The sequence below is a fragment of the Cervus canadensis genome, chromosome 21 (genome assembly GCF_019320065.1).
Source record: "Cervus canadensis isolate Bull #8, Minnesota chromosome 21, ASM1932006v1, whole genome shotgun sequence".
NCBI lineage: Eukaryota > Metazoa > Chordata > Mammalia > Artiodactyla > Cervidae > Cervus > Cervus canadensis.
In genome coordinates, this window is record NC_057406.1 from 35,718,492 (window position 1) to 35,733,692 (window position 15,201).

General features: G+C 39.5%; 1 protein-coding gene across 1 annotated transcript in view; it reads right to left on the reverse strand.

Annotated features, from left to right (window-relative positions):
* Positions 1-9,798: 9,798 nt before the first annotated feature.
* TM7SF3 (transmembrane 7 superfamily member 3) overlaps positions 9,799-15,201 on the reverse strand; it is a 41,742-nt gene continuing 36,339 nt past the window's right edge. The window contains exons 10-12 of the mRNA XM_043440747.1: positions 14,303-14,400; positions 13,184-13,346; positions 9,799-11,913 (exon numbers count right to left, since the gene is read on the reverse strand). Of these exons, the coding sequence (XP_043296682.1) occupies positions 11,651-11,913; positions 13,184-13,346; positions 14,303-14,400 (524 nt within the window). The 3' untranslated portion in view covers positions 9,799-11,650. The remainder of the gene's footprint in view (positions 11,914-13,183; positions 13,347-14,302; positions 14,401-15,201) is intronic.

Below are 15,201 nucleotides of genomic sequence, written 5' to 3' on the forward strand. Positions count from 1 at the left end.
TACTTACCCAGCCTGTACCAGCCTGTAGTAATTTGTTACTGCAGACTTAGGAAATGAATATATCCTCTATTATTTATCATCTATCTACCATGTTATTTATTTTATAAAAGGAATACAACTCTGAAAAACCCATTATGTACAGGCTCACAGATAAAATGTGTTCTGCTCAAATTGATATTAACATCAGGATATCTTTCAAAATGTTGTATTCCTAAACTGACTCTAATGAATGGAAGATCACAGATCCTTAACTTAATTTGTGGTGACTACTACCTTTTTTGACTTTGAGAGTAAAACGAGTACAATTTTTAGTGAACTGTTGATGAAGAAGAATCTCTAATTGGTATTTGAGGGGACGTTTCCTTTTTAACTCACTGGCTGCCGCTCATTCACCTTTGTTCTTCTCTTTGTGATTTCTTAACATTAGAGAACCACAGGGCTCGGTTCTTACTCCTGTTCTGAATCTACCTCACTTCCTTGCTGATCTCATCCAGTCTTGTGACTTTACATACCACCTGTATGCTAGATGACTCCCAATACAGCTCTCATTAGACCTCATTAATTCTAGACTCCTCCAACTGTGACTAAAAGAAATATCAAACTTAAGATGTTCAAAGCTGAATTCCCTGTCTGACTCTCAGATCTCTCTGTATTTTTCCCCATCTCAGTTGACAGCTCCATCTTTCCAACTCCTAGAGCCAAAATCCTTGGTGGCATGTTTGACTCCACGTCTTAAATCTTGCACCCAGTTCATCAGCAAATCCTGTCGAGTCTCCCTTCTAAATACCGTTGACCCTTGAACCACAACAGGGTTTAGTAGTGCTGATTCTACACAGTTGAACATCTGAGTATAACAGAGTCAGCCCTCTATATCCAGTGTTCCTCTGTATCGTGAGGTTCTGAATCTGTGGATCGACCAACCATGGATGATGTGTTGCTGTAGTATTTACTATTCAAAAAAAAAAAATCCATTCAAACCTGTTATCCAAGGGTCAACTGTGTATCAGAATCTTACCATTTTTCAGCATCACCACTGCTTCCACTGGCTAAAGCCACATTGCAATAATGATTGAGTTAAACTGGATTCAACCTAAATACAACAGGAAAAGAGTTAAATTTAGTTTTTTAATAATCTAAAGATAAATTATTGATACCTATTCAGTGAGGTTTATTGTTTACTGTGGCTTAATTCTGACAACAGGAAGGAAAAAATATATACCTAAATTTGCATAAGAAGCTTACTACTAAATTGCATATAAAACAACTAAGTCCATGGGGTTGCAAAGAGGTGGACACAACTGAGTGACTGAACTGAACTGAGCGAAAAATCAAATCCATTGGGAGAAATGTCCAGAAGCAAATAACATCAGTATTCTAACAAATTATTCTGCTGTTAACATACTCCAGCCAACTAGATTCTTTTGCCTACAAACCAGTTTTTTGTAACCATCGTTGGATAAATGCATTATAATTTTTTCAACTATTTCCCTTATTGGTGTTTATTCAGATTGTTTGCATTTTTTGTTAAATCAATGCTACATTAAACATTCATATAAAAAATAAACATTCATATATATACAGGCTTTTGCACTGTAATGTCTGGTGCATAAATTCCCAGAGGGTTGTTAGATTATGTTCACTTTTGTTATTTATTTTTCACAAAAAGGAAAAAGAACTATACATGGTTAAAAATCCAACACATGGAAAATAGAAAATTCAGAGTAGTCAACCTCATCCTAAAACCCATGTCTAATAAGTTGCCTTGCTTTTTCACCTTGATTTTTCTTTTCAATGATATCCCTTGTAAGTCTTTTTCCACATGAGCAAAAGGGAAAGAGTAAGGCCACTGTCTTGGAGTAACAAAAAGCCTTTAGAAAATTCGCTATATTGAAATTTATATCAATGGATAGGATTGTGCCTAGAATAAAAATGCACTGATCTTGAAACACAGGGCCTACTTCTTGAGTATCAGTAGGCTACATTTGAGTTTTCTAACAAATCCTCAGTGATCAATGGAAAGAAATAGGGGAAAAGAATAGAATGGGAAAGACTAGAGATCTCTTCAAGAAAATTAAGAGATACCAAGGGAACATTTCATGCAAAAATGAGCACAATAAAGGACAGAAATGGTATGGACCTAACAGAAGCAGAAGATATTAAGAAGAGGTGGCAAGAATACACAGAGAACTATACAAAAAAGACATTCATAACCCAGATAACCACGATGGTCTGGTCACTCATCCAGAGTCAGACATCCTGGAATGCAAAGTCAAGTGGGCCTTAGGAAGCATCACTACAAAGCTAGTGGAGGTGATGGAATTCCAGTTGAGCTATTTCAAATCCTGAAAGATGATGCTGTTAAAGTGCTGCACTCAATATGCCAGCAAATTTGAAAAACTCAGCAGTGGCCACAGGACTGGAAAAGGTCAGTTTTCTTTCCAATCCCAGAGAAGGGCAATGCCAAAGAATGTTCAAACTACCGCACAATTTCACTCATCTCACATGCTAGCAAGATAATACTGAAAATTCTCTGAGAGGCTTCAACAATGAACTGTGAACTTCCAGATGTTCAAGCTGGATTTAGAAAAGGCAGAGGAACCAGAGGTCAAATTGCCAACATCCGCTGGATCATCAAAAAAGCAAGAGTTCCAGAAAAACATCTATTTCTGCTTTATTGACTACACCAAAGCCTTTGACTGTGTGGATCACAACAAACTGTGGAAAATTCTTCAAGAGATGGGAATACCAGACCGCCTTACCTGCGAAACCTGTATGCAGGTCAAGAAGCAACAGTTAGAACCAGACATGGAACAACAGACAGGTTCCAAACCAGGAAAGGAGTACATCGAGGCTGTATATTGTCACCCTGCTTATTTAACTTATATGCAGAGTACATGATGCAAAATCCCATGCTGGATGAAGCACAAGTTGGAATCAAGACTGCCGGGAGAATTATCAATAACCTCAGATATGCAGATGACACCACCCTTATGGCAGAAAGCGAAGAAGAACTAAAGAGCCTCTTGATAAAAGTGAAAGAGGAGAGTGAAAAAAATAGGCTTAAAACTCAACATTCAGAAAACTAAGATCATGACATCTGGTCCCATCACTTCATGGCAAATGGATGGGGAAACAATGGAAACAGTGACAGATTTTATTTTCTTGGGATCCAAAATCACTGCAGATGGTGATTGCAGCCATGAAATTAGAAGGCACTTGCTCCTTGGAAGAAAACTTATGACCAACCTAGACAGCATATTAAAAAGCAGACACATTATTTTGCCAACAAAGGTCCGTCTAGTCAAAGCTATGGTTTTTCCAGTAGTCATGTATGGATGTGAGAGTTGGACCATAAAGAAAGCTGAGCGCTGAAGAATTGATGCTTTTGAACTGTGGTGTTGGAGAAGACTCTTGAGAGTCCCTTGGACTGCAAGGAGACCCAACTAGTCCATCCTAAAGGAGATCAGTCCTGGGTGTTCATTGGAAGGACTAATGCTGAAGCTGAAGCTCCAATACTTTGACCACCTGATGTGAAAAGCTGACTCATTGGAACAGACCCTGATGCTGGGAAAGATCGAAGGCGGGAGGAGAAGGGGAAGACAGAGGGTGAGATGGTTGGATGGCATCACTGACTCAATGGACATGAGGTTGAGCAAGCTCCAGGAGTTGGTGATGGACAAGGAAACGCGGCGTGCTGCAGTCCATGGGATTGCAAGGCGTTGGACACGACTAAACAACTGAACTGAACTGAAACAAAGAAGAAAGCTCATTAGAATCATCATTCCCTAAAAGCTTGTCCTTATCATGTTTGTATGTAACCCTGAACCTCAGCACATTGCTTTGATTTGTATAAATAGCTGATGAACAGGGCTAGTCATCCTTGGTTGCTTTCAATGCCAGAGGATTTTTATCTTGGACTTTGGTACCACTCAGGGATGAAGTGCTCAGTCCCATCAAAACAAAAGCTGATGTGAGAGAAAATGAATGAATTTCTCAAATGTTAACTTACCCTAGAATATGTTCATTTTAAGACTTATCTCAGGCAATTGTAAGGTTTTTGTTCCCAGCTCATGCAGGCTCTAGACATACATAGAATGCAAGAAGTGAAAAACGTCTCTATTCAGTAGAAAGAAAATCACTGGTGTGTTTTATGTGATACACAGCACCCTTGGAGAAGCAGGGAGCTTAATACATTTTCTTCCTTGCTGTTTGCAGCTGCTTTGGATCCTCTGCCCCTCTCCTCAAAGCTCCCAGATGCTAGCACGCATCCTGCACCATGACTACAGGCAGGCTGAGCACTTTCAAGCTAATCTGGGCAAAAGATAATCCATTAGAGGAGGAGCCATGAAACCTCATGTGAAATAGGCTTTTTCATCCTTAAGGACTTCAAAGGGAAAAGACTTCAAAAAAAAATGTGGCCATTTATTAACCTCCTTCCAGAGGAAGTAGTGTCACATATATTATTATACTTGTGTGTACAGGACTCTGGAATAGAAGGAGTGATTCCAAGGGTCACGCCTTGTGAGTCACTGGGATTCTGACCTACCTGCCAGGGAATGATCGCTAACTTCTAGGGTCTTGGGAGGAATGGAAAAAGGTAAATTAAAAAGGCAAAGTGTGCTCTGTGCAGTTTTGTAGAACAGTTAAAACTTAAGTGCTCGGGGCTGGTGCACTGGGAAGACCCAGAGGGATGGGATGTGGAGGGAGGTGGGAGGGGGGTTCAGGATGGGGAACACATGTAAATCCATGGCTGATTCATGTCAATGTATGGCAAAAACCACCACAATATTGTAAAGTAATTAGCTTCCAACTAATAAAAAAAAAAAAAAAGAAATGCACTCTAGATGCACTTTAAAAAATAAATAAATAAAACTTAATGAGGAAGAGAAGACTGACAATAAAGACAGAACTATCATATAATTCAGCAATCCCACTTTTAGATATACACACACAAACACACACACAAAAAGGAAAATAGGATACTGAAAAATTATCTTTACGCCTGTGTTTATTGCAGCAGCATTCACAATAGCCAAGGTAGGGAAACTGCCTAAGTGTCCTTCAATGGATGAATGGACAAAGATGTTGCATGTGTATGTAATCAAATATTATTTAGCCATAGCAAAGAAGGAAATTCTGCCATTTGCGACAACATAGATGACCCTTGATAGCATTGTGCTCAGTAAAATAAGTCAGCAGAGAAAGACAAACAACTATGGTAGTACTTATCTGTGGAATCTAATGAAGCCAAACTCCTCATAACAGGAGGAGAATGGTGGTTACCAGGGGTTGGGGGAAGGGGAGCTGGGGAGAATGTTTAACGGTATAAACTTACAACGAGAAGGTAAATAGATACATTCTGGACACATCTAATTCACAGCATAATGATTATAGTCAGCAATATTATAAGTTGCTGATAAATGAAACCTTAACTGTTCTCACCACAAAAAAGAAATGATAATTATGTGACAAGATAGAGATGTTAGTTAATGCTCTAATGATAATTAGATAGTAATATATAAATGTATTTAAATCAGCATATGGTACACCTTCAACTTATATGTTGAAGGTACACCTTCAACTTATATATATGTTATATATAACAATGTTATATATTAATTGTAACTTGATTAAAAAAAAAAAAGGACAACATCCTGTCTGGATCAGCTGCTCAAAATGACAAGAGCTGAGAATGGGAGAGCTGATTCTGCCAAGCACCAAAATGAAGGGCTATCATGAGTGGTGGGCATACAAGTGAGATTCCACTGGGGCATCTCCAAAATGAGAAGGGAAGGCCTCCAGGCTTTGTTCATGTTTTTCCTCTACTACATGGAATGCACTGTGCCTCCTTGTGGTCCTAACTCATCTTCCAGTGAAAGCAAAACTGTTGGTTTTGCTCAGCCATGTCCAACTCCTTGTGACCCCATGGACTGTAGCCCACCAGGCTTCCCTGTCCATGGGATCCTCCAGGCAAGAACAGTGGAGTGGGTTGCCATCCCTTCTCCAGGGGATCTTCCCAACCCGAGGATCAAACCCGAGTCTCCCACACTGCAGCAGATTCTTTACCATCTGAGCCACGGGGGAAGCTCTCATCCTCCAGCTGTTGTTCAGTCACTGAGTCGTGTCTGATTCTTTGCGATCCCATGGACTGCAGACAGAGAAGCCAGGCGTCTCTGTCCTTTACCATCTCCCAGAGTTTGCTCAAACTCATGTCCATCAAGTCAGTGATGCCATCCAACTAGCTCATCCTCTGTCATCCCCTTCTCCTCCTGCCTTCAATCCTCCCCAGCATTAGGCTCTTTTCTAATGAGTCAGCTCTTTGCATCAGGTGGCCAAAGTATTGGAGCTTCAGCTTCAGCATCAGTCCTTCCAATGAGTGTTCAGGACTGATTTCCTTTAGGATTGTCTGGTTTGATCTCCTTGCAGTCCAAGGGACTCTCAAGAGTCTTCTCCAACACCACAGTTTGAAAGCATCAGTTCTTCAGTGCTCAGCATTCTTTATAGTGGTGCAACTCTCACAACCGTACCTGACTACTGGAAAAACTATAGCTTTGACTATATGGACCTTTACTGGCAAAGTGATGTCTCTGCTTTTAATACACTGTCTATGTTCATCATGTTTCCTTCTAAGGAACAAGCGTCTTTTAATTTCATGCCTGCAGTCACCATCTGCAGTGATTTGGGAGCCCAATTAAATAAAGTCTGTCACTGTTTCCATTTTTTACCCTTCTATTTGCCACGAAGTGATGGGACTACCTTACCTACCTCCTGAGAAACCTGTATGCAGGTCAAGAAGCAATAGTTAGGACCACCGTTCTATTTGGAAAGAGAAGGAGTACATCAAGGCTGTATGTTGTCACCCTGCTTATTTAACTTATACGCAGGTTACATCATGTGAAATACTGCCTGTATAAAGCACAAGTTTGAATCAAGATTACCGGGAGAAATATCAATAACCTCAGATACACAGATGACACCACCCTTATGGCAGAGAGTAAAGAAGAACTAAAGAGCCTCTTGATGAGGGTGAAAGAGGAGAGTGAAAAGGCTAGCTTAAAATTCAACGTTCAAAAAATGAAGATCCTCCTCCAGGTCTCCACTTAAATGTCATTTCCTCCAGGAATTCTTCCCTGGCATCCCAGATTCTACCTCCAATTCCATAGTAAATTTCCATTGCATATTGTATTTTTTTCTTTTTTTTTCGCTCAGAGCTTTTGTGTGATAAAGTTTTATTAAAGTATAAAGGAGATAGAGAAAGCTTCTGACATAGACATCAGAAGGGGGTAGAAAGAATACCCCACATATTGTATTTCTTTTGGATAACTATTTTAGTGTCTGCCTCATCACATGCTAAGCCCTGAAGCAGGGACTGGGCCTAATTTTTGCCAATGCTTGGCACTTAGGAACGTAACAAAATATTGCATGGATGAGTGAAGGTGAGGTCCAAATCAGAGTATTATGGTATTACAATTTTTAAAATTTTGTCCCTGGCGCTGATGTAACTTGATCCAGAACTGCCAGCCTCCCCAGTGCCGTGATTATAGGGTCCCCAGTGAGTCCAAGTTTCCACTAACTTGAGCCCCTCTCTACCTCAGTTGCATAAAGAGTGGTCCTTGCAAACGTAGTAGCCAGACTGCACAGGTGTCTTCCAGTCAACAAGCAGGATAAACGGACTTGTAAGGTGTAGTCATTTGCCAGGGTTGCCATAACAAAAACCCCACAGACCGGGCAGCATCACATCAGAAATTTTCTCAGTTCTGAGGCTGCAAGTCCAAGAGCAAGGCATGTTTCGTCTGAGGCCGCTCTCCTCTGCTGGCTGGTGGCCACACTCACTGTGTGCTCACACCTACTCTGTCCCAGGGTTCTAGTATGTTCTAATCTTTTCCAGATTGGATTAAGGGCTCGCCCTGATGGCCTCATTTTCACCTAAGTGACAGTGTTAGTCACTCAGTCACGTCCGACCTTTTGCAGTCCCGTGGACTGTAGCCCACCAGCCTCCTCTGTCCACAGAATTCTCCAGACAAGCATACTGGAGTGGGTTGCCATTTCCTACTCCAGGGGATCTTCCTGACCCAGGGATCAAACCAGGGCCTCCCGCATTGTGGACAGATTCTTTATTGTCTGAGCCACCAGGGAAGCTCGGTTACCTAATTAATTAACTCCTTTATAAAGCCCTCTCTCCAAATGGGCTTCACGGTAAAGAATCTGCTTGCAGTGTGGGAGAACCCTGCAATGCAGGAGACCTGGGTTTGATCCCTGGATTAGGAAGATCCCCCGGAGGAGGGCATAGAAACCCACTCCAGGATTCTTGCCTAGAGAATCCCATGGATAGAGGAGCCTCGTGGGTTACAGTCCGTGGAGTTACAAAGAGTCAGACATGACTAAGCAACTAACACTTTCACTTTTCACTTCTCTCCAAATAGTCACCCTCTGAAACACTGGCAGGTGAGGGCTTCAACATATAGTTTTTGGGTGGGTGGCACAATTCAGCGCATGTCAAAAAGGAAAACACAGGCAGCCTTGCTCCTAAGGACTGGATCACAGTGGGAAAGCCTACAGTTTTCAGGAAATGAGAGCCAAGAATTCTGGGGTTTTAATGAAGGTTAACAACAGGTATCAAGTACATCATCGAGGAGTGAACTTGATAACCAAAAGATTCACTACAAATGCTGCTGTGGTGAAATACTTAGGGAATTGGAAACTAAATATCTATTATATACTTTATAAAGAATATAAAACGGTCCATGACTGTAACTTGGAAAAACATGCTTTCACTGTGTAAAATTAACACCTTCCCAGAAGAAGAGATCATGGCAATATTAGGAGCACAGGAGCTTTCTAAGAATTCACTAACAACAGAAGAAAATTGGAAAAAAAATCAATGATTCATGTTTTCATCACAATAAGAGTGTAAAGCACATTTGGATAGGGAGTTCTCAAATTTTGGTCTGGGTACTATTATTTGATAACTGTGACTTTATATAATTTACTCTTTAAGAATTTCCTCAAGTACAAAATAACGTGATTACATGTTTAAGGTCAGATAACACTGTATCTAAAGTCCATTCCTGCTTTAACATGGTAGCAATTTCTTTGTTAGAATCAGTTTTCTATCCCACTTTATATAGAACTCAACAGGTCTATAGCACTGGTTAGCTGCTGTGGTTTGGCAACCTAATAGCTAATCCATAATAGGTTAATCAGAACTAAAACATTTAAATGATAGAAACAAGTTTCTGACAACACTATTATTTTTTTGTTTGACACAACTAAAGTACTAATGACATCAACACAAACTAACGCATTAAAGACAACAGCTTTCCTTCTAATGAAGGATATAAACTTTAACACATTACCCCAGATTTCCTTCATTTCCTATCATTTCATTTATGCTTAAACTGATTTTTTTTAACATATACATGTATCCTTTTTAAAATTCTTATCCCAATTAGGTTGTTACGGAACGTTGAACAGAGTTCCCTGTGCTATAAAGTAGGTCCTTGCCAGTTATCCATTTTAAATATAGCACTGTGTACATGTGTATCTCAAACTCCCTAACTATCCTTCCCCTTCAACCTTCCCATCCCCCACCCCCACACCATCCCACAACCATAAATTTATTTTCTAAGTCTGTGAGTCTGTTTCTGTTAAACTGATTTTTTGGAATAAAGAATTATTTGTCCAAGTTAAATAATTTTGTGTTTATAGCTATGAAACTGTCCTCATGTCTTATTACTTTTGTACAAATACAGTTGGTAAAAAATTTTATAAGAATTTTATAATAATGAGACTTTTGCATTTTTTTCAAAATAGGTATTTTTTATTAAAAAATTAAACAAACTGGCTTCTTACTCACAAATTATCATGAAAAATTTTAAACAGTTTGTCTCCCCCCTCCAAGAAAGTATGTTTTGTCTTTATAATATTTACTGGCAGACATTTTGATGGTATAGAAAAAAAACACAAACATTCCATGTCACTTTGTTAGAATTTATGATATAGCAGAATACAGAATCTCTATGGTGAATCATAAAAAAAAACCCACATTTTTTTCCTTCAAGTGTTTTTTGAAGTTATATAAACAGTGAAGATTACAAAATAAATAGTAAATAGACACCTGTGTAATTTAATTTTCAATGCAAGAAATTATTATACATTTTTTTTCATTTTGTTTCAGCCTTTCCATAACACTTTTAAGAGCAAAGCTGAAGTTTCCAGTTACTGGAAGCGTCAAAAACCTATTGTATATTGAAAAACCTGTAAAAGCAGCATCATTTAAATAGTGGTTAACTCACAAATAGGAGAAGGACAACCACAACCAACCTCACAGCCACTCAGGCATCTCAGTCACCAGCTTCAGATACAAGGTAGAACCCTGGCGGAGACTCTGACAGTTGATAGAAGGCCATGAGGAGCAAGGATGCAGCCCAGGGCATCTGGGTTCTTTCTTACGGCGCAACAAAGTCAGAACTGAAGGGACTCTCCTTACAGAATCCAAGGGCCTCATTGAAAGCAGCTCTATTCAACACCTAAGTCCTTTTTCTCTCCTCATCAATTTACAACACAGATAGGACAAAGACTTCATACTGAAAATTTTGAAATTGTACCAATGCTCTAACAACTAATTTAGCAGAGAGGACTACAAAATGCAAATATGTTAAAGGTTTCCTTATTAATGGGACTATAGATGAAGCTAGGAGCCAGTTTATCTCCCCAAAATAAAACAATTTATATGTCACTGAATGCAGTTTAAATTAGAAGTCAGCTGTCAAAACTATCTTAAAAGGTTTTGAAAGGAAAAAAAGTCACTTTTTATCTGGAATATAAATAAGTCATCCATATAAGAGCTTTATCATCTATATAAATTGACCTCTTTTCAAATGGTTGAAATATTTCAGCTATTTAAATTACCATTTTAAGCAATAAAAGGCAAAGAGGAGGGGTACCAACTGAACTATATATACACTTAAAAATGATCGATAGGGTAAATATGTATTTTATCACAAAGATAAAAGGGTAATTTTTGATAATATATGATATTTATGTGCAACCAAGTAATCAGATTGCTTATAGTCAGAAAATAAGTTAGTTCTCCCTCCTTTGTATTCTGAAGTTCAAAGGTGCAGTACCAAACCCCCAAAACTACAAACACAGTGGCAAATAAAAATTTATTTAAATAAAACTGCCCTCCATGCCTGGTCCCCAAGTTTAGCCAGACTTTGGTGAGAGAATTGTTCAAGGAGTTACAAAAAAAAAAGCAGAAGACAAAAAAAACCCACCATGGCTTTACAGAACAACTATTAATTTTTAATTTCTTTTTTTTAAAGTGTATCTACTTAATGGAGTAAGTTGACACATAACTTATAAACCAAAAATGTAATTTCTTAAGCATTTGGTAATAAAGAAAAACCTCCTTACCACCAACATTATGACCACCTTTCACACTCTCACTTAGAATGACTGTCATCTCCCAGGCATGCCCTTACCCTCTTTCAATAAAGAGACGACAGTACTGTACAAAGCACAGATGCAGAGCCGGTTCCTTAGCAGACTTGCCCCAGAGACTGCGGAAGCAGCCGGGCAGCAGCACCGACCATGAGACGGTACCTGGGATGTACTTCTAGAATGCCCTGACCAAGCGTTCTGGCATCTACAGAAGCAGGGGCGTTCTCTCTCCCGCCGGCTGTTCCTTCTGGAAGAGCCCTTTGATCTGGGCTAATCGGCTGAAGAGTCGCTCTCTCAGTGGAGGGATGTGGTGGCTGGGGTCCAGGATGTTCGTCACTCTGCGCTCACGCTCTCGCTTCCATAACTTGTAAGGGTGGGGAGGGAAAAACGGCTGCCCTCTTTCTCTTCGAATCTGTAGCGTAATTCCACTTACAGCCAGCATCCCCCATACTGCCAGGATAATAAAGTCTACAGGACAGTAGAAAAGGACAGTTTGAACTCTTGTATTTTAAAACCTAGCACAGATGTTAAGACAACATTTTATAGCCTCAATCTGTATCATCTTTTCTCAGTTAATACTACACTTTTTGGTGAGTATGTCCAAATACATGTGTATTTCCTCACTTACAAGCCAGGGAATAAGCAAAGAAACTATGGTCTTACATTTCAAGATAGGAATTTCCTATTACAGGCATTTGAAAGTCCAGACAGAGTTATAAAGGAATCAGTTGTTCAGAGCCTTGGCATTCCAGTATTTTATGACTACAGGCATAGTGCTCACAGGCAGAGTTGTTTGTTGTGTTTCTCCAGAGTGGAGAGGAAGGGCAGTGATCTCACAGACATACAACATGGAACATCAGATACCACCAGGCTCTTCTTTCCCCATTCCATCCTGTATGGGACCCCACCCCACTCATATAGAGTAGATACAGAAATGCATGAAGAGATTCAACAAACTGTACTGAGATTCCAGTAAAAGGTTTGGCCAAATACTGAAACTTCCACGACACGTGGATTTCAAGGTCTCTACCATTAGTCTCTTAAACAATGAGGGCAGGTTCAGGATAGTAGAGGGAAAGAGCTGACCTTAAATATTCATAACAATTGTAATCATGCTTCTATACCTTCGATTCTAAGCCTTGCTTTACCATCCTCCCTACTTTAACACTCTGAAACCAACATATCTTGCAATCTTTGTGAACATTTGATTTAGTAGTCATTTTTTTTCCTTTAAAAACTTAATGGAAAATCTTTAATGGGTAGACTCTTACAATTGAGGAAAAACACAACTACTGATTGAAAACCACTTTCTCTTTTTATTAGCAAATTATGTGCTTCTTCATAGGAAGGAAACAAGGGAATAACTTAAAAAATCAGGTTGCCCTTCTCACCCTTCACCCTATCCTCAACTCATAAGGTGCCAAACAGCTTCATTCTCAGCATTTTTCTGACAACTGGGAATGACTAGATAAACTTTAGTAATCCTGATTTAGAAATTTCTTAATAAGTTCATTTATCAGATTTGCAGCAGTATGAATTTCAACCACCTTACAAATTTAAATTCTTTGCTCCTAAAAAGTAATCATTAACACAGGGCTCTAATAGCATCTGAATGGTGTGAATTTCCTCCTTGTGTCCCGTTAACCTTCTTTCAATCTGGTTATAAGAGCTCTTGTTAGCACAGGTAAGCCAATATTCCTACCTGACTATCACTTGGTTCTTGGATTTAGAGTCTTACCATTCGTTTGAAAAGGCACATTCATGAAAGCTCTGCGGAAATCCACATGGAGTGCTCTCCTGAGTATGTTCAAAGCGATGTAAGAAAGGCTTGTATACAGGTAACTGTTCACGGCCAAGACCACCGAATAGGAGCCAATGAATCCACAACTCAGTATGTTCAGCTGTGGAAAAGCAGAGTGTTCAGGCATCACCTCTGGTAGAACAATAATAGTTTTTATAGCTTTCATCATTGGCCTCAACCCTGAGGAGCCCCTGCTCCTTCAGGGCATATGAAAAGAGACCAGATCTTAGAACTGAATAGAGGTTACCTGAAAAGATAAACTGGGGGCTTCCTTGGTGGCTCAGTGGTAAAGAATTCACCTGCCAATGCAGGAGACACAGGTTCAATCCCAGATTTGAGACGATCCCATATACCTTGGAGCAACCAAGGCCATGCACCATAACTATGGCGCCTGTGCTCTGGAGTCCAGGAACCTCAACTACTGAGCCCACATGCTGCAACTACTAAAGCCCAAGTGTCTGAGAGCCTGTGCTTAGCAACAAGAGTAGCCACCGCAGTGAGAAGCCTGCAAGCTGCAGCAAGAAGTCCCTGCTCATGGCAACTAGAGAAAGCTCACTTGCAGCAATGAAGACCCAGTGCTTTCTTAAATTTATTTTGGCTGGAAAATAAATAAATAAAATTATGGAAAAAAAAAAAAAAAGATAAACTGAAAACAATTTTCAACACCTATGGTTCATAAAACAGTTTCCCTCATCATAGAAAAGGTCTTCCCTCTGAAATAACTTCAAAAATAAATTCTAGGTAGATGAAGAATCTCCTGGAGAGACAGCAGAAATGAACAATCCAAAATGAACAATCCATCAGAAGGCTGCAAACCCTACCTTCTCTGCTCCTGCTGTTAGAATGTGATGACCTGCACCACTTATTGGAAAAAATAATGTGATCATTGTAACTAGAACTTCTCTTGCTTTCACAGTAACAAGGCTATTCAAAATGAATCATCTGATACAGAGAGACAGCTCTCTCTAGTGAACAGAAATGCAAAATGATGCAATAAGTGAACAAAGGAAGGCCCAGGAAAATAGGGTGAATATCTTGACCTGATGAAACACTTACTATTCTTAAGCAGCCCATGAAAACCACCGGAATGAAAATGGCTATACAAGAGAAGGTCACCCAGAATACTGCGTCGACACGGAAAATCTTTAGGTTTCCTGGAAAAGCAGAAAGAAATCAAGAGTAAACAACAGGTTCACCAAGTGAAATTTCATTTTCTCAACATGTAAACATAGACATATCCTGAAGGTTTAATGTAACAAACAGGCACTATGAAATGAACTGATTTCTTTTCACTTAACTATCAATACAATCTTCTTTGAAGGATGTGTCCTAAGAAGGTAAAGGGGTAGGAGGAAAAATCAAGCAGGTAATGCTCTGCATTTATTACAGGATAACTTAGAAGAGGCTGGACTAGTCCAAGCTCTATCATTCACCAGATGTGATGCTGGGCCTGTTTCCTGATCCTTAAAATGAAAAGGTTGAACTACTTTATCTCCAAGCTTCAAATCATCCCTTCTAGCTATAAATTTCTATAATTCCCTGATTTTGTACTGTGATGTAAAAAATATAAGTGGCATTCAGAGTCATCATATGATATATGAAGTCCCATATAAGGAGCAAACTCTGTTTAGCAGATTTTGACCATCAATGCGTTTCCTGTTTACCCACTGTACACTGGAAGATGTGACTTTTTCTCAGGCATCAGGAAAGATGTGAGCTAATCATTTAGCTAAGATGTGAGCTAATCCATCCTACTAAACCCTTCTCTAAAGTGCAGTGCATCTTGGGGTGACCCAGGACGGATATCTTAGAACTCCTATTATAAATTATGTTTCAATAACAAAAATGTAAATCTGACAATTATTTAATACTGACACTAGCACCATTCCTCAGTCCAAATGGAGATGTCCCTGTATCATGAGACCCACGTATCCTGAAAGAGCTGGAAGTCCATA